This window comes from Drosophila takahashii, chromosome 2R, assembly GCF_030179915.1.
Source record: "Drosophila takahashii strain IR98-3 E-12201 chromosome 2R, DtakHiC1v2, whole genome shotgun sequence".
Lineage (NCBI taxonomy): Eukaryota > Metazoa > Arthropoda > Insecta > Diptera > Drosophilidae > Drosophila > Drosophila takahashii.
Genome location: NC_091679.1, coordinates 21913234 through 21934874, shown reverse-complemented (window position 1 = coordinate 21934874; position 21641 = coordinate 21913234). Strand labels below are relative to the sequence as shown.

General features: G+C 41.6%; 6 protein-coding genes across 11 annotated transcripts; 3 read left to right on the top strand and 3 right to left on the bottom strand.

The window, feature by feature from the left end:
• Positions 1–1604: 1604 nt before the first annotated feature.
• Boot (Bootlegger) lies at positions 1605–3796 on the top strand. The gene is made up of 3 exons (XM_017148463.3): positions 1605–1764; positions 1829–2775; positions 3010–3796. The coding sequence occupies exons 1-2, from the start codon at positions 1725–1727 to the stop codon at positions 2764–2766; spliced, it is 978 nt and encodes a 325-aa protein (XP_017003952.2). The 5' UTR covers positions 1605–1724; the 3' UTR covers positions 2767–2775; positions 3010–3796.
• Positions 3721–6971, top strand: Nadk2 (NAD kinase 2, mitochondrial). Of its 3 annotated transcripts, none has more exons than XM_017148462.3 (6): positions 3721–3862; positions 4678–4924; positions 5689–5917; positions 5980–6186; positions 6248–6650; positions 6716–6971. In XM_017148462.3, the coding sequence occupies exons 1-6, from the start codon at positions 3823–3825 to the stop codon at positions 6817–6819; spliced, it is 1230 nt and encodes a 409-aa protein (XP_017003951.2). In that variant the 5' UTR covers positions 3721–3822; the 3' UTR covers positions 6820–6971. The 3 variants fall into 3 exon arrangements, with proteins under 3 accessions (XP_017003951.2, XP_017003948.2, XP_070070222.1); XM_017148459.3 differs by having other exon boundaries at positions 5677–5917; XM_070214121.1 differs by lacking the exon at positions 3721–3862 and adding an exon at positions 4520–4597 and having other exon boundaries at positions 5677–5917.
• Positions 6927–8919, bottom strand: Dbp45A (putative ATP-dependent RNA helicase Dbp45A). Its single transcript, XM_017148458.3, has 6 exons — positions 8768–8919; positions 8170–8711; positions 7949–8115; positions 7513–7871; positions 7299–7452; positions 6927–7240 (listed from the first exon to the last, which is right to left on the bottom strand). The coding sequence occupies exons 1-6, from the start codon at positions 8841–8843 to the stop codon at positions 6955–6957; spliced, it is 1584 nt and encodes a 527-aa protein (XP_017003947.2). The 5' UTR covers positions 8844–8919; the 3' UTR covers positions 6927–6954.
• Positions 8920–9133: 214 nt separating this feature from the next.
• On the top strand, positions 9134–12369 carry LOC123002499 (uncharacterized). Of its 3 annotated transcripts, none has more exons than XM_070214119.1 (10): positions 9135–9457; positions 9520–9686; positions 9750–9850; positions 10176–10390; positions 10448–10602; positions 10654–10765; positions 10888–11035; positions 11092–11263; positions 11323–11623; positions 11679–12369. In XM_070214119.1, exons 1-10 carry the CDS (start codon positions 9206–9208, stop codon positions 12276–12278), a joined length of 2223 nt encoding a protein of 740 aa, XP_070070220.1. In that variant the 5' UTR covers positions 9135–9205; the 3' UTR covers positions 12279–12369. The 3 variants fall into 3 exon arrangements, 2 of the variants coding, with proteins under 2 accessions (XP_070070220.1, XP_044248662.1); XM_044392727.2 differs by having other exon boundaries at positions 9136–9457; positions 9744–9850; XR_011418349.1 differs by lacking the exons at positions 11323–11623; positions 11679–12369 and having other exon boundaries at positions 9134–9457; positions 9744–9850; positions 10919–11035; positions 11092–11225.
• On the bottom strand, positions 12242–14427 carry CNT1 (Concentrative nucleoside transporter 1). Of its 2 annotated transcripts, XM_017148465.3 has the most exons (6): positions 14214–14426; positions 13858–14161; positions 13033–13797; positions 12642–12969; positions 12403–12583; positions 12242–12344 (listed from the first exon to the last, which is right to left on the bottom strand). In XM_017148465.3, the coding sequence occupies exons 1-6, from the start codon at positions 14362–14364 to the stop codon at positions 12316–12318; spliced, it is 1758 nt and encodes a 585-aa protein (XP_017003954.2). In that variant the 5' UTR covers positions 14365–14426; the 3' UTR covers positions 12242–12315. The 2 variants fall into 2 exon arrangements, with proteins under 2 accessions (XP_017003954.2, XP_070070221.1); XM_070214120.1 differs by lacking the exons at positions 12242–12344; positions 12403–12583 and having other exon boundaries at positions 12712–12964; positions 14214–14427.
• A 35-nt stretch (positions 14428–14462) lies between these two features.
• Positions 14463–20892, bottom strand: CNT2 (Concentrative nucleoside transporter 2). Its single transcript, XM_017148466.2, has 8 exons — positions 20715–20892; positions 19879–19932; positions 19626–19821; positions 19368–19569; positions 15360–16124; positions 14943–15270; positions 14698–14878; positions 14463–14626 (listed from the first exon to the last, which is right to left on the bottom strand). Exons 2-8 carry the CDS (start codon positions 19930–19932, stop codon positions 14541–14543), a joined length of 1812 nt encoding a protein of 603 aa, XP_017003955.1. The 5' UTR covers positions 20715–20892; the 3' UTR covers positions 14463–14540.
• Positions 20893–21641: the final 749 nt, after the last annotated feature.

Sequence of the window (21641 nt, the reverse complement as noted above, 5' to 3'; positions counted from 1 at the left end):
TGTAATATTTTAAAATTGGCGCCAGTCAATTTGTTTGTTAAGAGTAAGACCGTGCTACATGCATTGCGGATGAACTCCGAAAACTTCGGTCACACTAAAAGATTAATATTTTTCGACTAGTAAAACTCTTAGCCGAACTGAGTACTAGGCTGTACTCAGTACTAGGCTAAAGGCTTTAGCTACCTATTTGCCTCTCGCTTACTCCTATGCTTAGCTAGCAGTTTTCGTCGTACTGAGTACTAGGCTGTACTGAGTACTAGGCTTTATAATGAATTTCACCGAATTTATGGTTTTTATTAACTATTGGGCGCGTTCAGCAGAACAACATGATACCTGATCACTGATGGATCAGTAATCAGTAATCAAGTTTGTTCTGCTGAACGCTCATGATACATTGCAATGACGTTAAAGTAAACAAATATATCAAACAGAGCGCGTGAAATTAAAAAAAAAATATTTTCCCTGCCTCTGCAGTTGCAGCACTGACCACAGCTATCGTAGATGCATAAAAATCAAAAATGGTTGAACATTTATAAAGAGTTCCTCCGAATTTATGGTTTTAGCCTAGTACTCAGTACGACGAAAACTGCTAGCTAAGCATAGGAGTAAGCGAGAGGCAAATAGGTAGCTAAAGCCTTTAGCTGGGACTTTTTTCCACCGCGGTACTCAGTTGAGCTAAGGAAATAGTGAGAAAATACCACAAAAATACTAGATTTAGCGGATGAACTCCGATGAACGCCTTTAGCCGCCGACCAAAGAATAAAAAATTTGATCTTTGGCTGTGTTTGTGCAGAAGCGGTGTGCCAATAACATATTATAAATAGAATGAAAACCCCAAAAACCAATGGAAAACTGCCTGTAGGAGTTGCAGCAATATATATCCTCATTCCAACAGCAAATTTAAAGCTTGCGACCTAGGTCGGCTAATCATTTTGTAATATTTCAAAATTGGCGCCAGTTAATTTGCTTGCTGAGAGTAAGACCATTGTACATGCATTGCGGATGAACTTCGAAAACTTCGGTCACCCTAAAATATTAATATTTTTCGACTAGTAAAACTCTTAGCCGAACTGAGTACTAGGCTTTTTATTCAAATTATTATGTTAATAAGTTTCGATATTTCGACTATCGATACATGCCAGAAGCCATGTATCACGTATCAAGAAAAGGCAGCGTATTTTTTTTACGCTACCTGATCACTGATGCAAAATTCTTACATCTTGCAGAACTATCGTAAGGGGCTCTCCATACATTACATAATCACCTAGGGGGAGTGGGTCATTAGAATGATTATGTTTGATTACAATCATTATATATTTTTTTTATTTAACGAATTTATTGAGTACGTTAGCGGACTCGCTAAGTTGAATTTATTTAAAAACTTTTTTCCTTTAATTATATATGGATAGGAAAGCAGAGAAAAATCTTTTATATTGATGGATTACTTTTGATCACCAAGGGGGAGGGGGTCAAAAATCACCAAAAACGTGCTTACGTAATATGGACAGCCCCTAAGAAATCCATCATGTTGTTCCGCTGAACGCGGCCATTCTGTTCAGTGTTAGTAAACAGCTCTGCTTGATATCGACTGCATCTATTCGATAGTTGGGCTTGCAGCTCTGCGAGCGGGACGTTCTAACTGTTTTCCTTGCCGACGCGGCGCCGAGCTTTTCGCGTTGAGAGTTTTTCCGTATATTAGGCTTAATCGGGTGGCAAAACGCAAAATGACGAACTTCAATGCGTCAGGTGCCATGATGCCTTTGGGTGCGTATTGGTGGCATCCCTTGCGATTTTCCGTTTTGTTTAAATTTGATTTCCAATCCCACAGATGAGTACTACGAACATTGCGTGGTACCGAAACCGAAGGTGCCCCGTCCTTACACCTCGATGCCGATGACAAACAGGACCAAGCGTCAGGCGGGGCGCCTGCGCTCGTACAAGGAACTTGGTCCAGAAGATGAGGACGACGACGAGGATGACGACCTTCAGGGCTCCGAGCTGGACAAAGGATACCAGGAAGATGGCGCCATCGATTCCAATTTGAGCCAGATGAGCTTCGAGATGAACGACTTCAACAAGATGTACTGGGAGGAGGAGTCTCTGAACCAGGAAGTCTCGCAAACCTCCGCCCAGTGGCGCATTTACGGCAACAACGTCAACAGGCCAGCGGGAGCAGCTCCCCTGGTTCCCAATGACCAGGCACGTGGCAACGTCAAGTCGCGCCTTGATCTGAGAGATGGGTCCCGTTTCCGGAATGCCAACAACCAGAGGCGCAACCAAAACAGCAACAACCATCGTCGTCACCATCAGGCCCAGGACGCCAGGGAGCAGCGGTTGCGCACCGCCTACAATGCCTTCAGCAGCGAAACAAATCATGCCAGGCAGCCAGGAGACGTACTGATGAACATACACAATCATTTCCAATACGATTACCAGGGTCCCAACGATCCGCATGCCAGCGCCAACATGATGGGACCGGACCACTACGATACGACCAACGCGAGTTCGATCACCTCTCTAATTGATTCGGTGTCGCATATTCCGGATAACCGTGTGAAGAATCGTTTGGGCTGTGAATTTTTGCGTTCACCGAACACATCTAATGATATGTTTGCTGGAAGAGCGCAGGGTAGCCATTTCCAGGAAATGAGCACGGCCACCACCACATCCGATCTCGAGGAGGAAAACTATAGTAAAATGGCCCATAATGTACTGCTTTTCCTTAAGAGTGCTGCCCAAAACGAAGCCCTCGGGAACTCCTCTTAATTTTTCCAGGTAAAGTGTCTATTTTTATACTTTTTGGGAAACAAATATACTAATGAGCTATTAAATTGGCTTGCTTATCTAATTTGGACGTTTAAAATTACGTAAGAAGTGAAACACAGTCCCAGGTATAGTTAAATTGTTTGTATAATTGTACTTAACTTTTGGCTGTGTTTTTTACCATGACTTTTATGTTTATTCTGGGACTAGCTTTATAAAACTACAATAATTATTTCCTTATTTTAGGACAACCTCTGATGGGCGCGCGGAGTGAGGTGGCCCAAAGTGACGCCATGCCGGAACTAGATGGACAGTACCACCAGAATCGTTTCATCTAGACAACCGACAGCAAGTTAGACTTAAGAAGCCGATCTATGTTAAGTTTACTTTTAGTTCCAATGATTTCCCAATTCAAATAAGCAAGGTTGTGCCCGCCAAGAATTCTGTGCGAATTCTTGGCATGCGCAGGGTAAGAAGAAGACTTTGGTGACGGCCAGTGAATGGCAGGGAGTGAACAGTCGCCAACGGAGGTTTTTTTTTATACATACAATACATATTTCGGCTGATAAGAACAGGCTGGCCCGCTTATCAGCAATGCACAACAAGGAGTACACACGGACGGGCGAGATGTGAGAAGCGAAAGCGGACGAAAATAGAAACAAACGGCGATAAATTTACAGCGAAGGCAAATTTTCGTACATAAGCGATGTGCCGAAGAGGAACAGAGTAATAATCAATCAGTTAATCTGCCAAACAGCCGGAGAGTGGACGTGAAAATGATCAGCGGGAGCGGATACCGCGATAGTGAGCAGTGATCGTAACTCCGGATAGTGCTAAACATTAACCTCAACACTTAGTTATTTTATTTTTTGTTCAAAAGCCGACAGAAGCAGCCAATAGAACAACGAGCCGTTGATTCTTCTCATTCAGTAACTTGTAGAGCGTAGATTTTGTAGCGGTTGAACTCGGCTAAACGATTTTCCCAAAGAATACGAAATAAATTTAAATCGCTAAATAAATACACTAAATGTGAGTTGTTCGTATTGACCAGTGCCCAGCATGTTGAAATCGAAGCAGTTGCTCCAACAGTTTTCCAAAGGTAAGGATCAATGGGGTTTTGGAGCTGAAATGGCGCAATTCCAGTTATATTACACACATCAGCTATCTGTGTTTTCGTTGCCGCTTTATTATCAGCTTTTGGCATGTGCTGGAATAAACATAATACTATATCACCAGCTCGTAGGCTCGCCTTGACAGGCCCTAATCGCTTTTGACTCTGACCAAGCCGAAGATTATCAGTAAACACTTTTTCGCCAAATTCTTTGTCATGATGAACTTTCCTCGGATACACTGGCTAGCAAAAGTATTCTGTTAAATAGTTGATATTATCCAAAGAACATAAACAAAGGAGGTTATTGGTATTTCTTAATTCAGTTTTTAATAAAGCTTTTCATTTGTTAGCCAAAACTGTGTGAAATCTAAAAAAGCGTAACTTTTGTATTAAATTAGTAGTTTTTTTGGCTTAATTGGTTATAATTAATTAATTATAATTAATATTATAATTATAATTAACAAGTTTGAATTTTTTTTGGAAAGCAAACTCGCCAATTTAATAAATATTTACCAAAATAAAACAAACCTGATTGTAAAAAAAGCGTGAAAATTACAAAAGATACAAATTATTTTTTTTGTGTTTAAATAACTAAAATTAATCGAAAATACTTTCCTGAGTATACTGTAAAGTTCATCAGCTGTTCTGGGAGGTTCCCATCGAAATCGACTTGTTTTTGCTTTGTACGATGCATTTGAGTGGCAGGAAGATCGTACCAGAGGGGTTGAGTAAATTTCCTGTAACCAGGGCACAACAAAGATTGGACTAACGAAGCCGTCCGTTTCCTGCTGGCTATTTTACAGAGTACGCCAAGTTCACGCCGAACAACTTTAAGCTAAAGCGAGCCCTGGTGGTCACCAAGTTGTCTCGCTATGAGTTCGAGCAGCTTCGTCATCCGGAACTGTCGCCGGATCAGTTGCAGCAAAAGCTCCGTGATCGGGGAACCGACGTGGAGATGGTCCTCTATCTGCACAAGGTGCACAAGGATTTTGAGCGCCGGGTAGTGCAGAGTTTCCAGGACGTGGGCTGCGAGGTAAAGTTGTCTAGCAGGTGCGTACAACCATACCCACTGTGTCCTCCTAATCAGTGATCGGAATGCTTCTTAACTGTGTGCGGTACTAGGTACATATATATGTACATGTCTTCAAAAACTACATACTATTTTTATGCTACTCTTTTATCTAAATGAGTAATAATAAAATACCAAATTACATTCTTAAAAAAGGTATTCCAGGATATTTTTTATATAATGTACATACTTTGAGCGTAGTACATTTTTTGCAGGGACCGTAAATAACAGTTATTTGAGACTTTTATTTTAAAAAGACTACTGTGATATTTTGTTTTAAACGTCAAAAATAACACTCTTTTTACTCTTGTTCACAAAGCATATGCATTTCAACAAATCTGGAAAGCAAATTAACTGTTATTTGTCCGTGTCTATAAAGTGCTTAAAAACCAGTAAAATTGTTGATAAAAAATTGAACAAATCTCAGTAGGCCTTTTAAAATAAAAGTCTTAAATAACTGTTATTTACGGACCCTGATTTTTTGTTATTTGAAATGATATCCCAAGTTTGTATGTAGATGTGTAGGTTCATATGTAGGTACCGTTACCGTTAGAGACCTCCAATCATTGCTCCCAATATTGTGCTGTGTGTCTCGTCACCTCGTCACATACTATACCTTATATGTATCTTCGATTCGTGACTACTACCTGCTACAATTGATCTTCACCATCCACACACTTCGTGTCTCCCATGCGGCCCCTCGCCTTGTGTGTTGACTTTACTAAACGAGCAGACTTGAATTTAGAAGCTCGTTGAGCAAGGACGTAATGAGCTGGGCGGACGTCATCGTGCCGGTAGGCGGCGATGGTACCTTCCTGCTCTCCGCTGGACGCGCCAGTCCGCTCTTCGCGCTCAGCCAGCAGAAGACGCCGATCGTGGGCTTCAATTCGGATCCACTGCACTCGGAGGGTCGACTTATGCTGCCCAAGCACTACTCGGACAATCCCGCCGATGCCGTTTCCCGCATCAAGAGCGTAGGTTTAGGAACCACCACCATATTCTTGATCGAATACAAATATACTATAATTCTGGACAGGGCGACTTCAAGTGGATGCATCGCTCGAGGGTGCGGACGACGATGCTGGGCAGTAACGGAAAGATCCCGGAGTCAACGGACCTCTTCCGGCACACAGAGGTTAAGATGGAGCAGGTCACGACTGCACCCGAAATGCTGGACCAGGACATGGCTTACAAGTATAAGGCCAAAATGAAACGCATCCTTCCGTACTTGGCTCTGAACGAGGTAAGACAACCAGGTTTTCAATCGGAATTACTGTCCTATTCACCATGTGTCTCATCCACAGGTATTTATAGGCGAACACCTCTCAGCCCGAGTGTCCCACTTGCAGCTGGTGCTGGACCACCAGGACGTGGTTAACAAAACAAAATGCTCCGGACTGTGTGTCAGCACGGGCACGGGCTCAACCTCCTGGCACACCAGCATCAATCGGATCACCAGCCGGGATGTGGACGACCTGTTGTGCTCCCTGCCCAACAGCAGTTCGGAGGACGTGAAGTTGATGCGCCGGAACGCGGAGGAGATTGCCCAGCGTTACAACCAAGGGCTGCTATTCGCGCCGGACGATCCGCGTCTCTGCTATTCGATCCGTGAGCAAATCTGTGTGGGCGTGTGGCCCTCGCCAAAGACTTTCAAGGAGCGCGACTTTGTGCAGACAGTGTTTGTCAAGTCGCATTGCATCGATGCCAGTGAGTAGTCGAGAGTTCGAACACGACTCAGTAAACATTACTATAATGATATTACTTCTTTACAGACCTCGTTATAGATGGCAGCATTTCCTTCCCCTTTAACGATGGCGCCAAGGCATTGCTGGAGGTCCATCCGGAGGATGCCCTTCTGACAATAGCTTTAGACTGAATCCAGCGATGCGTCCCAAGTGCCTGGTTATCTAGCCTTAGCATGTCTGAATTTTTGAAATTATTTAAGTATGCATTTTGCAACTACTTAGCAGTGTAAGCTCAAAAGTTATTTTGTTACTACATATACATATATTTAAACATCACGCTTAAGCTTTCGTTTTGACTTCTGAATATTTGGTTTGCCCTTGTGGACAACCGGTTTGCCTTTGCTGAGCCTTTTTAATGGCTTCTTCTCGGTGTTGCCATTGGGGGATTTACTTTTTCCTTTCCACTTTTTCTCGAACCTAGAACTATCTACTGATTTGAAGCGTTCGTCCTGGAGGAGAGCCTTGCCCTCCGTACTAGCAGCCGACTCTTCCTGCTGCTGTTTCCTATTCCGGCGAATTTCCTTCAGTTTATCCTTCTGCTTTTTGCGATACCTGTGTTTCAGATACAAATTAGTTTTGGAAAATAAAGTTCAGATTTTTTACTGCTTACAGCGCTTCCATTTGATCTGGATCCTTGCCCTCCATTATCCACGTCTTGCGCCTGTAGTTCTGGGCTCGTTCATCGAAATCGTTATTGTCCAATTGCATCTCAGATTCACGACGAGTCACATTCACTTGCATAAAAATCCGCTCCACCATGCGCTCTAAAGTATATTAACATGCATTTAAATAGAGCGCGATCAATTCACCTATTAAAAGCTTACGATCGATGGGATGTTCTGTGAGCTTTGTGTTGATCTCCTCCTCAATGGCGCCCAAGAGCTCCAGATCGCGCGGAAAGCGGAATATGGAGATGGACATGCCCTTGCGTCCCGCTCTAGCTGTTCTGCCCACTCTGTGGATGTACTCCTTGGGTGTCCGGGGAAGCATGTGATTCATCACCAGTTGGACACTGGGTATGTCCAGACCTCTGGCAGCCACATCCGTAGCGATCAGTGTGCGTATGTGGTTTGACTTGAAGCGACTGAGGGCAGCCACGCGCTCCTTTTGACGCATGAAGCCATGAAGGCAAACGTTATCAATTTCCATGCTCTTCAGGGTCATCGAGAGTAGCTGGCAGTACCTAAAAAGAATTTGTAAGTATTTTTATATCCATAATGTTGCTGGTTAAAAATCCATAAATTTTTAATAAAAACTTACTTTTTCGTGTTGGTAAAAATCATGACATTGGCGTTTTCGTTCTCTTCGCGATACTTTCTCAGTGACTCGATCAAGACCATGTCACGATCGTAGTCGGCGCACAGCAGATAGCGCTGCTCCAGAGTTTCCACTGTGGCCACATCGGAATCCTGCGACCATTCGAGGCACTAAACGCAGAACCATTTTATAAAGCCGGAACAATTAATATTCAACACACTCACATCGCTGGCAATGGGAAATATGCTGGACTCCTTCATGAAGTCCTTCATGGTGGCGGAGAAGAAGAGGTTCTGCCTGGTCTTGGGCAAACACCTTTCGATAACGGCCAGGCTCTCGTCAAAGTCGCCGTTCAGCATGCGATCCGCCTCGTCCACAACCAGATACTTGAGGTTGTCGAAGGAGAAGGTGTCGCAGCCGGTGAGGTGGTCGGCCAGTCGACCGGGCATGGCCACCACGATGTGCGGACGCTGCATCAGCTTCTGGCTCTCGATCATCTGGTCTGTGCCGCCGGACACGACGCACACACGCACCCCCATCGCCTGTCCGGCCACCAGGAACTGCTCGGATATCTGGTAGGCCAGCTCGTGGGTGGGCGTCAGGACCAGGGCAAAGTGGCTCACTGGCTCCTCGCTCAGCCGCTCCAGAATGGGCAGGGCGAAGGCAAAGGTCTTACCCGATCCCGTCTTGGCTGCCCCGATGCAGTCCCGACCCGCCAATATTGCCGGAATGCAGTTTTGCTGAATGGGAGTTGCTCCTTTCAGGCCTGAAAAGCAATGGGGCTTAGTTGCCAGGCTTAAACATGGACTGGCTTGACATTACCCAGTTTGGTCAGTTGCTTCACCAACCAAGGACGAAGGCCCAGGATCTGAAAGGGATTGACCTCCTTTCGTTGCATTTTGGTAAATAAAATACAACGAAGTAAAAAAAAGAAAACAACGTGCGCGAGTACTAGTGATGGAAGAAGGCAAACCATCGATTGTGGCATAAAATTATCGATGTGCGTTTAGTTTTTGACTAGCCAACAATAAAAATAAATTTTTATACAGCTAATTAGATATTTAAATAAAATTGTAAATACCATTTACAAATTAAGAGCACAAAGGAGTATTTAATTTATGAAATTTAAATTAGTAAACGTTATCATATTTCTTTGTAGGCAAGGCTATCGATAGGTTAGTTTTTACATCTCTATCGCCGCATTGGCGCGATCATTTTGTAAACACACCGGAGGATTTTGGATTTACGATACGCCCAGAAATGTCTGGGGAAACTGATAGCCTGGGCGTGTCCCTAAGCTACAGCGAGTTGCAGGCTATAGACCAGGAAGATATCATCCTGCTGGTCGACGTGGACTCAGCCGTAAGTATCTGCAACGAGTGTGTCTTGAACGAATCCGCGAATCCTGTGGATGTCTTGACATTATGGTTTAGTAAACTATTACGGGCGTACATCGATGAATCTGTGTGCTGTATCCAAGCAGTAAAGGAAATGTGCAAGTGGTTCCAACAGGTACATATGTTGGTATCGTTAGGTATTGATTTCTAGTTAATTAACGGCGGTTTTATCCTCAGGAATCTGACTCTGGCACTGAAGCTCACAGCGCTCATAAAAAACTCTTGCAAGAGGCTCTTGCCTTTATAACAGTATCCCGGGATCGTGTGTTAAAAGCGGGTGAACGCCTGGTTCATATCTGCACGTATCTATTGCTTTCTATGATAGACTTTTTCTTAGTAGGAAGGTAAGTCTATCTATAAAATCGATATGTCTATGTCTATATATAACATATTTAATTCAGCAACAGGAGTGAACATCAGATTGTCGTAGATCTTCAGTTTGCTGTTCTTTCTCTGCTAAAAGAGAATACGACTGGATCAAATAAAGTCCATCCTCGCCTAACTCCATGTAAGTTTGTCTTTTTGATACTATCCAACAATCATGTTTTGTTTTTAAGCTTAATTTAAGGACTACTATTTTTATACCCTTGCAGGGGTATTATAATTTCAGTCAGGTGTTTACAACGCAGTGAAGGAGACGTTTCCGACCACATAAAGTATATATATTCTTGATCAGCACCAATAGCCAAGCTCATCTAGCCATGTCCGTTGCTATGCGTTTCTAGTCTCTCAGTTTTAAAGCTTTGCTTTTAACTTTCGATATAACCTTAATTTTAAGGATTTAGAAATGCACTATTTATTTTTCCAATGCCTTACAAATGTATTCATTTTAGTGATGCAGAAGTTAATGGATATCGCTGATGTCGAGAGTAAACAAATTAAGGATCTTGAGTTAGCTATGAGGACAAGTGAGACGATTACTTACATGTGCCTGCACTACATGTCGTTCGTTAATCTCAAAGATGAACAAATACCCGAATGGCTAAAGGAAACTGTTTCGCATCTATGTGACATGATTCTCAGTTACTTGGAGGGACTTTACAAAAACGTATGTGCTTACAATTACTTCTATTACCTTTTGCAAAAACTAATATTTTTTGTCCAGGGCACACTCACTGTTCCCGTGGAAAACCTGGAAGAATTTATGGAAGTTATGCGGACCTACTTTTTAATGCTGGCGCAGATATTCGAAAACGGTGTAACCCAAATTGACGATGAATTAGCAGGTTGCCTCATGGATTTAATAATGTGTGAGCAAGCGTAAGTTATTAAAAATGTAAAAGCATTTGTTATAATTTTCCATCCTCTTAGGAGGCCATCATATTATTCTGACAAGGATATTCAACAGCTTATATCGAAGTATGTTAGACCACATGTATTGGATCTGTATGAGATGGTTTACTCATTCCAAAAATGTCAAGAGGTAAATTAGAAAGCATATCCGGATACTGCAGAATTCTCTCCTTAGCAAGTGACAGTCAATTTCTGTAGATATCCAGATGATTATAAGATTTTTTTGTATATGTTTAGGAGTTTATATTTTAGTATTTAATGTCCGGTATTCTGTGTACACCAGAACGGGATAACTATGATGTTTGCATGGATTTTATAGCTGTTGTATCTACAGACAACGCGGATGTCCTTCCAAAAACTTGTCAAACATTGACCAAAATCTTTGAGTGTTTGTTTAAAGGTAAGGCACCTTTAATATTTAATTTATTGCTTACCTATTATTTATTGAATTAACAGATGCCACCAACTTTGGCAATGCTGATCGTTATGAACGACTAATAGATGCTTTTGGTAGTCTCTTGTATTTGGTGTCAAACAGAGAACTTCATAGTTATTTCTGTGCTGGCTTATTTGAAAAGGATATTATTACGCCGCAGGTGTGTGCGGATATACTCATGCTGTGTTTTCGGTAAGTAATTTTAGTACATGAACTATTCAGTTAATACCTAGAACTAATTTTTATTTTAGGCTGAAAGAGGTTAATAAGTGTTGGGAAGACAATGACATAGAACAAGCCGTAGCTTTCTGGAATAGATGTAATAACTCTTTTGCCCTATTCTCCCAAAACCCCAGCCAATTTCATGTGCAGCGATTTCTTAAGTATTTTCACAACATGGGAAAGCAAGAGCTTCCTGCCATGAGCGTTCGAAATTTTCGACACCTATCTGCTGTAGCAACATCAAATGCCCAAGTGGGAATGACGCTATTGAAGCGCTTAGAACACATTTCATCTTCAGCGCCCACACAAATTGAGGTCTACTATGAAACGGTTAGTGCTAGTTTGTTTACAAAATTACAAAACCCAACCTTTGTTTAACCATCAGGCTGCTCTTCTAGAAGTGTTGGTTGAGCATAATCAAACAGACTGTTCTCAGTGGTTTCATCGCACCTCAGAAATAGCCAAGGAACTGATGTGCCTTGCCAATAGTACGGCCTTTACTAGTGCCTATTTCAAGTTGCTAGCTCGAGGAACCAAATCAACACAACTACTGATACTGCGGGGACTAAACACAAATAATGGATGCACCAACTGGCACCGACAAAAGTTCCTCGACACTTGTAAAGCCAGCGATGATGCCCAACTTAGAGTATTTAGTGCCCGCCACGTTATAGGTGTTGATGTGCAACCATTGTTTGAGGCTTTGCGAATGAAACCAGGAACTCTGGATTCATTGTTAGATAGTTCATTCGATGTCAGTAAGTCAAGCTACACACGCCGTTTGGAACACGTTTGCTCAGGCCCTAGCGTTAAACGAAACCGCATTGAAATACCGCCTAAGGAAATCCTACGTGAAATCTACGAGGGCTCACTCCAGTTGGGCCAGTGCAGTGAGGCCTTCGATAATGCCGACTGGGATCTGTACAAAAAAATAATGGCCAATTTAAATAGAGTCATGCAAAAAAAAAGATCTTCATTCATTTAGTTTACATGGTGCGATTTGTTATTTTTTGGAACGTCCATTACTTAAAATCACCTTGAATAAGAATACCTAATAAAGATGAGTTGCGTTTAAATGGTAGATATAATTTGTAAATTTGAAAACTCACCTGCAAGCGAAGCGGATGTGAAACTTACAAAACTGCCTGCAAAATAAGCTCGAAAAGCCACCTTTGTGATATCTCCTCGTCTTGTTGGTGCCATTGCAGTCAGAGCCGCGATGAGAATGCCCAGAGACCCTGGGTTGGCGAATCCGCAAAGCGCAAAAGTGGCAATTGCAGCACTTCGCGGCTACACAATAGATATTAATTCAAAGTACATAAAATAGCACCTGCAGATGGATACTTACTTCGATCAAATTCAGGCGTACCAAATCCCCTAGGTGCTTGTAGGCGATAAACTCGTTGATCAGCGATTTCTCGGCCACTAACTGCCCAACATATTGACAGTCGTGCCACGGTACGCCCATCAAGAAGACTATTGGGACAAACAACTGAGAGAGAATGAAGAGCAGGGTGATGTTCTTCAGACCGATAAGCTCAAAAGTCCACTCGGTCAATGCGTTAAGGAAGAACATTATGGATAGAAAGGCAATGATGTTCGACACGATTCCGAGTACAATCATCAAGGCTGCCGCTGCTCCACTGGCTGCTGCATCCAAAATGGAAGAATCTGGCCTTAATAGAGTGATTAGGGGGTTATTAAAATTTAAAATAGAGAAATAGAGAAATGGCACTTACGATTTTTCCATCTGCATGTTGTCCGCCCTGGTCAGCGATTCCTCGGTCTCGGGGTAAAACAGCTTGGAGAAGGCCAGGGAACCCGGAGCAGCCATCACGCTGGCCGTGATCAGGAAGGCGGGCGAGGCACCGAAGGAGACGTACGCTCCGAAAACTGTACCCGCAACCGTGCAATATCCGGATGTGCAAATTGTATGCAACTCGCTCATGGTCAGTATCAGGATGTACGGCCTGATGATCAGGGGACTCTCGGACATGCCCAGGAAGATGTTACCCGCTGCATTCACACTCTCACAGACCGTGGTGCCCACCATGGCCTGGAGCAAAAACCCAAGGCCGCTCAGGACGAACTGCATCCAGCCCAGGTAGTACATGATGCTAGTGATGACACTAAAGAAGAACACCACCGCCAGTATGGCAAAAGCGAAGACAAAGTCGTCGCAGATCCGATCCCCGTATACAAAGCGGGCTCCGTGCTGGGCGAAGTTCAGGAAAGTGGCGACCCTTTCCCCGAGACATTGAAAGATTGAGCGTCCGAAAAAGACACGCATGCAGAAGATGCCCAGCAGGAGCTGTCCTAGAAGACCGTGGGTCACGATGCGCCAAGGGACCCTTTTGTGGTGCTTGGACACAGCGAATCCGGTCAGAACAAAGAACACAGGTCCCGCCAGCCCGATCGCTTTGTTTGCGTCATAGCGGCACTCGTAACCCAGGTAGGCCACCGCCAAAGAGACCACAATCATTAGCATTACTCCGGAAACTATCCTGGATTTGAACACCATCTTTGTAAAATCTGTTAGGCTCTCATACGTAGTTCCCACTTACATCTTGCGACTGAACAGAATCCATTGCTCGATGGCTGGTTCCAGGTAGTTGTTATACAGCCTAATACCCACATAAGGCTTAAATACCCAATAGTACAGCCATAATATATAGAAAATGACAAAAATAACTATGAGGGACCCGTATCCATGGCACCAGTTCATTTTACACAGAATATTCGCCTTAAACGTGGGCCCCGGTTCCGGGGAAGGGCTTTCGGTTGGGGCACTTGTAGTCGAATTTCCCACCGATTCCGTAGTTTCTTCAGCGGGACTTCGAGGTGGAATGCATTCGTCGGATTCCTTGTCTAGACCCATGATATTTCAGGTAAGATTTCATATGGCGCGCACAACACTTACCAAATAATATAAAGATGACTGTTGCTGCAGTAAAGTGCGATATGAAGATAATGTGAAGCAATACATGAAGAACTATATATGTGATTCTCTTGGCTTTCGATCGCGGTGGCTTTTCCTCCGGTGGTTCTACTTGTGGCTCCGCGTCAGCCATCTCGAATTTAGTTTAAGTTGTGTGTTGTCGAAAAGAACTATGCGAAGAAGTACTATGGGAACTGTGTGATTTACATCCCAAGGCCCTCTTATAAGTAGTAATAATTATAGCAACAAGTTTATTTAATAAATAATTATTTTAGTTTAATTTCATCTGCTAATTATCAGTGCAAGGAACTAAAAATGAGTTGCGTTTTTCCGACCCAATTTTTCGAATATCCTGTTGTAGTTCGCCTTTTCGTCGTCTTCTTGTATTAGGATGCCTGCAGGAACACAAAAGAAAAGGATTTAATGCAATTACTGCTCGAGACATTTAAATTAGTAAACTACTGACCTGCAAAACTGGCGGATACAAAGCAGACTATGCTGCCCACCACAAAGGCTCGGAAAGCCACCGATGTGATGGTGGAGCGACGATGGGGCGCCATGGCACTGAGGGATCCGATGAGGATACCCAAGGAACTGGGATTGGCGAAGCCGCAGATGGCGAAAGTGGCGATTCCAGCGCTGCGGGCCTACGGTAATTCAAAGGGGGTTAAATTTTACATGATTACATAATCTAGATCATCGTGCACTTACGGTGATTTGGCCACTTTCGATATATTGACCCAGGCGCTCATAGGCCACAAACTCATTGATTATGGTCTTGGTGGCAACCACTTTAGCGATGATATCGCAGTCCTCATTCGGCACCCCCATTGCCCAGACGAGCGGAATGAACAACTTTGAAAATATCCACTCGAAGTCAACGTGCTCCAGACCTACCAAATACCCGAACCAACTGACCAGGCCATTGAGGAAGGCGATGAAGGCCACGAAGGCCACAATATTGGCTATGATGCCAAGAACAATGGGTACTGCGTTGCTGGCTCCGCTGGACGCTGCATCTAACAGTGAGGAGTCCTGCCTACAAGGATAAAACACAATGAATTATGGTAACTAGTAACTACTCTTCTTAATATTTGCAACCAAACTGGGTTGTTCTGGAGGACTTACGATTTTTCCAACTCAATTGAATCCGACGAGGTCTGGCTCTCCTCGGTCTCCGGCATGTAGAGCTTGGAGATGGCCAGCGTGGCGGGAGCTGCCATCACCGAGGAGGTGATTAAGTGGGCAGCGGATGCGCCGAAGGACAAGTAGGCAGCCAGCACGGTCCCAGACACCGTCGCAAAGCCAGACACCATTATGCTGTGAATCTCGCTCTTGGTCAGCTTGTTGATGTACGGCCGTATGAGCAGCGGACTCTCGGACATCCCCAGGAAGATATTGGCCGCCGCCGTCACACTCTCGCAGACGGTGGTGCCCAGGATTTGCTGCAGTATCCATCCAAGCTTGACAACCACCCATTGCATCGTACCCATGTAGTATAGGATAGAGATAAAGAAGCTGAAGAAGAAGATCACCGGCAGGATGGCGAAGGCAAACACGTTGTTTGTCACCAGGAAGTCGCCGAACACGAATTCGGCTCCGTCGGTTGCGTATCCCAGGAAAGTGGCCACTTTGTTGCCCAAACATTCGAAAATCTTGCGGCCTACCTCCCAGCGGATGCAGAAGATACCGAGCAGGAACTGGCACGTGATTCCCGTGATCACGATACGCCACTTAATGGCACTTCGCTTTGTGGAGAAGACGTAGCCGCACAGGATGAAAAAACAGGGACCTACCAGGGACACCAGCTTCTGTGGCTCATTGCGGGTCTCGAAGTACACGAATATGGCCAAAAGGGCGAGGAGCAAGGCGATGCTGGCCAGGGACACAATCCTGGAGAAGATTAAGAAGAGAGTAGTTAATAAAATGTACCTTTTTAAACTTTTCGTTATTACCTAAAAAATCTAAACTTAAGAATGATGATTAATTAGTTAAAGTGGCTCGCAGCTTCTTTCGTGCAGAGCTAAAATAAACCTTTAAACTCGTATTACTCATAAAGTAACGTAGATATCAACAAAATTTCTTGGCAGCTTTATTCAGTGTTATATTAATTTACATTAAACCATTTTATTATTTTTATACCCGTTACTCGTAGAGTAAAAGGTATATTGTATTCCGACCCTATAAAGTATATAAATTCTTGATCAGGGTCACTGGCCGAGTCGATCTAGCCATGTCTGTCTGTCCGTCTGTCTGTCCGTCCGTATGAACGCTGAGATCTCGGAAACTACAAAAGCTAGAAGGTTGATATTTCACCGCAGCGCCCATAATCGCCTACTAACGATTTTAAAATGTGTCAGGCGCCCACAACCTTAAAAATTTCCGAGAAGTATAAATGCAATTTTGTTGTGTATATTTATCAGGGCTGTGAACCACTCCGGAGCTGAACCACTCCGAACCGGATTGGTTCACTTTTTGTAGAAAACCGTAAACCGGAGCGCAGAATTTTTTTATAATTAAACCGGAACCGAACCGGAAATACCACTAATTTTTTTTTCGATGGCACAGTTTTTTTTTAAAGATTTTTTAAAATTCAAAATGTTAAATATCGGACTTTTTCGAATTTCTTCCTATATCTCGGGAAATATCCACCCAATTGGGCCAGTTTTTGTTTCATTATAAAGTCAATAGATCAGAGCTTAACTTTGCCATACAGATCAATATGATTGGATAAGTAATGGCAGCGCAGCAGCTCGACAAAGATAAAAAATGTATTTTTTGGTCCTCTGTAGGTCGGCTGTATGTATCGTAAAAACTCGAAATAAATCCGTTGAAAAATTATAATGTGTATAAACTTAAGGTTTACATCCCACCGGACAAAAAAAAAAAAAAAATTCATTTTTATAATTTTCTAGCTTTTAAATATCTGATTTATCTATTTTTTGACCCGGCTGCCATCAACACTCATATTTGTTTACATGTCGCCGCCTAGGATAAAACTAAAATTTGAACTTTGTCAACCGAAAAAGGTTGAAAAATCCGAACTTTAAAAATCCACCATAAATCCAATTTTTTATGAATTTGGGCCATACTCGGCTTGTTTTGTCCAGTGGGATGTAAACTTTAAGTTTGTACCCATTATAATTTTTCAACGGATTTATTTCGAGTTTTTACGATACATACAGCCGACCTACAGAGGACCAAAAACACATTTTTCATCTTTGTCGAGCTGCTGCGCTGCCATTACTTATCCAATCATATTGATCTGTATGGCAAAGTTAAGCTCTGATCTATTGACTTTATAATGAAACAAAAACTCGCCCAATTGGGTGGATATTTCCCGAGATATAGGAAGAAATTCGAAAAAGTCCGATATTTAACATTTTGAACTTTTAAAAATCTTTAAAAAAAAACTGTGCCATCGAAAAAAAATTAGTGGTATTTTCGTGATTCGGGGGTCGAGCACTAACAGAATTTGCCATCAATTGCCTTGGAGCAGTTTGGCTGTAAACTAGTGCTATCATCTTCCAAAACTTTTCGCAGTATGCCCACATTAAAATTACACGATTAAGGGCCGGTTTCTCGAGTCCCTGTCAAAGTCCCTGATAGCTATTTGTTCGAAAAACTTAAAGACCAGAAAAACTGTTCGTAAAAGAAAATCTGCTTTCTCGACTGCTTTAATTTATATAAACGAGAAACAATTACAGAGTGCTGTTAACGCACAGAATTGTGCTGTAGAGCGCAAAAATAGCGTGCTTCGATTATTTCATCAGCTATTTGGGTATAATTCAAAGGAAAGTCAGCTGTGATTTCGTTTCATCTTCTTAGTTGGCTATGGGAAATCAGCTGTCATTCTATCAAGTCGAAAATGCTTAACAGGGACTCCGAGTCCCTGTCAAAGTTAGCTCTCACATTGATGCTCGAGAAAGCCAAAATGCCTTAGCAGGGACTTTATCTGTTCCAGAAATGTTAGCCGGCACTCGAGAAACCGGCCCTAAATCAAAGAGTATACTCTTTGCCTTAAGTGGTAAACACTTTATAAATCATAAATCTTATAACTTTACCTATAAGTCTTAATGTTATGGTACATATTTAAATGAAAATACATGGAAATAAATGTTGCCTTTATTATTTCCTTAAAAAAAAATTTATTTTTTTGAACCCTGGTTCGAACCTGAACCCTGCTCCGGCTCATCATTGAACCGGTTCGCAAACCGGAACATTATCTGTCGATTAGGTTTAAACACCGAACCGAACCCATGCAAAAATAATATGGGTTCACAGCCCTGATATTTATACCTATCGAAATGTAGAAGACATTTTTTAAATCGGACCATTCATTATGCGCAATCAAAAAAAAGTTATTTATCCATCTCCCTCGATTTCCCTTTAGCTGAGTGACGGGTATTAGGTAGTTAGGACACCAACCCGAATATAGCGTTCTCTCTTGTTTTTATTCTGTTAGGTAAAATTTAAATCGAACAAATTTCAATAAAAGTAGCTTTTTACATGTCGCAGCTTATTTCGTGCAAGCAACAAAGTCCTTAACATTTCTGTTAAAACTTAAATGAACAATTTTGTGGGTCTTTTGTTATGTTTGAAAAAGTTAAGTCATTTTTTGAATTTCTTTATAACTCTTTTTTTTAACTGTATTTAAATCTGATGAAAGTTTTAAATACTTTATTAATAATACACAAAACAATGTAGAAGTAGGAAAACCTTCTAAAAATGACCAACTTACGAATAAAACGAACATAAAATGGTTGCACAAAATAAGCTGTGACATCAAAAAAGTCGGTATGTTAAGTTTATGTTTAATTTTAAATGTTCTTTTAAAAAATTATTAAGCGTATATTGCGATATATTCTCTTAGAATACTACTGAATTTAGACAGCGTTTAAATTTTGTTGATATCTTTAAAAGTTTATCGGCTAGATAACTTTTAAATTAAAATATGTCTCTGCGAGCCACGGTACATCTGACTTAAATTATTGCCTTCGAAAAATAAAAAGGCTTCTAATAATTCTATAAAGAAACAATACAGAAACATATATTTTTTAATTACAACAAAAACAACTATTTCCTGGCTTTAAGTTTTTTCACACACATAAAATAATAAGTTAATGATTGACCTACCTGGTTCTACTGAAATTGTGCCATTTTTTGGACCAGGGCTTCAGAAAGTTCCTATGCAGTTTATGGCCCACCGTTGGCTTAAAGACGTAGTAGTAGAACAGACCCAAGTAGACGAATCCCAAGAGAAGCAATAGCATTCCATAACCGCTGCAGAAGTTGATACCACACAATGGATTATCTTTCCAGTAGCACTCATAATTGGCTGTAAGGTGAAACAAATTATCTTTTGGATTGGTGATAACTTTGGAGCATACTCACATATGTCGTGATAGTGATAGGTGGCATACGAGAAGTAACCTACAACAACGAGGTGCAGGAGTATATAAATTGAGATCTTTACCATACGCGCCACTTTGGGATTGTTATCAAAGTATCCCTTTTGATTAGAGACCTCGCTTATATTTTCCAGAGGCAGTTCCTTAAATTCTTCAGAGTCATGTATGTCCAATTCTTTCTATAAAAAATTTTTCGATCTTTAACCAAATTTTATTGTGATTTAGGGCTAACTTACATGATCCATTTCATATCCATTGTTAACAGCTCCCTTCGAAGACTCGGCCGACATCTACAACGAAAAAGTACCCGTGACAAGTTATTTATTGGTCATTGGCCGAAATCGTAATCTGGTATAATCTGTAACAAATTATTTCAGCCATCGAGTGGGCAGATATGTCAAGTGTCCAACGCCACAAGATAGGTTTCTTTTGGCCAGCTAAATCAAAGTTCGACAAGTTGGACGACTCGTGCCCACTCAAAAGAAAGCGATGGGAACCGAAAAGTAGTTTTCTAATACTGCACGTGGGCCAGAGCTCGTTTAATGCACTTGGCACTTGGTTTTTTAGATTCAATGGCTTTACTGCGGCACGTGGATAGATCCTCCAATAATATCCGGTGATTAATTCAAAAGGTTAAGGGCGGGTAAACTACGGCATTGATTGTAAATAAGCCACTTCAACTTTTATTGATACTGATATAATGCTGGTTGTAAATCCCATTCAATATAGTATGTATCCTCGTTTGGTGGTCTTTCGGTTAGGATTTTCCATTCAGGGTAATCGAAACTCGTGTTGATAGCACTATCTAAGTGGCATTTAGCCAAACTCGTGAAAGTTAATAAAGCATTCGTATATAATAGCCTAGTTCTGAGAACACGCTTATTTACGCTCCTAAAAAACATGTCACCAAAGCACACATGTTTGCCTTAAATAATATTTTCATTCAACTGCAGTCTGTAGCCAAATTTGCATATTTTACATTTAAATATAACCGCAAACACCATAAATCACTTTATTTTTTAAATCTACATAATTATAGCGCCTTGATTTCGTGCGACGCCAGTTAATTCACCTTATTGTATTATTTGTTTTCGCTTTGTATTTAATGAGTACTATCGTTTTTTTTATAGCCGAAACGGGTTTTCAAAGTCGTTACTCTCTGTGCGTACTGGCCGAATACTAATGACTGATTAATGCATCTGCTTAGCCTGACTAAAAACTGTGGCTAACTGCCATCATAGCTCGTTGAAACTCGCGGCAAGACTAAATTCGTTTAATTCCCTCCGGGCCTTTTTAATACGATCGCAAGTACACGGTATTTGATAAGGAAGTTTCAGGTTTGGATCGGCACAGTTCGTTTTTTCTTACATTTGTATCTAATGATTTATAATATGTTGATACAGTTGGCCTTGCCGATTAGAAGAGATAATATAAGTTAGAGGCAATGATAATCCCGTGATTTAATAAAATAACGTTTATTTCCACTTTGTGATTTAGCTGCTTTTCTATATTTAACCTTTAATAAAATTTGAATATTTGTTTTTGTATTGTTCTCAACAATAGGTACTTGACAGCCCCAACTAAATTTGGTAAGAATTGATATATTTTTGAAGGCGCTAATTTGATTTACCAACACGAAGAAATAATTTTTAAATAAATATAGGTTTGATAACTCATTTCTTATAAATTGAGGTATAAACTGAAGAGCAATTTACAAAAATGTAATTGTATTTTGGGTGCATTTTGAAAAGTAGGTATAATTTTTTACTGAACTTATATAGAGGGATGTGAACTGATTTCGAATTAATAAAGCATCTGATTACCATATTTTTCCTCCATGCAGAAAAAAATATTTTCTTATTTCTCTCTGTGTATCTTGCCAATTAAGTGGAATACACCTGCGATGGCAGTGTAGAGCTGAATAGCTGAATACATGTCATCCCAATTACCTGGATGACATGTATACTGTTTTATCAGCTGGTTGTTAAAAATGAGACGT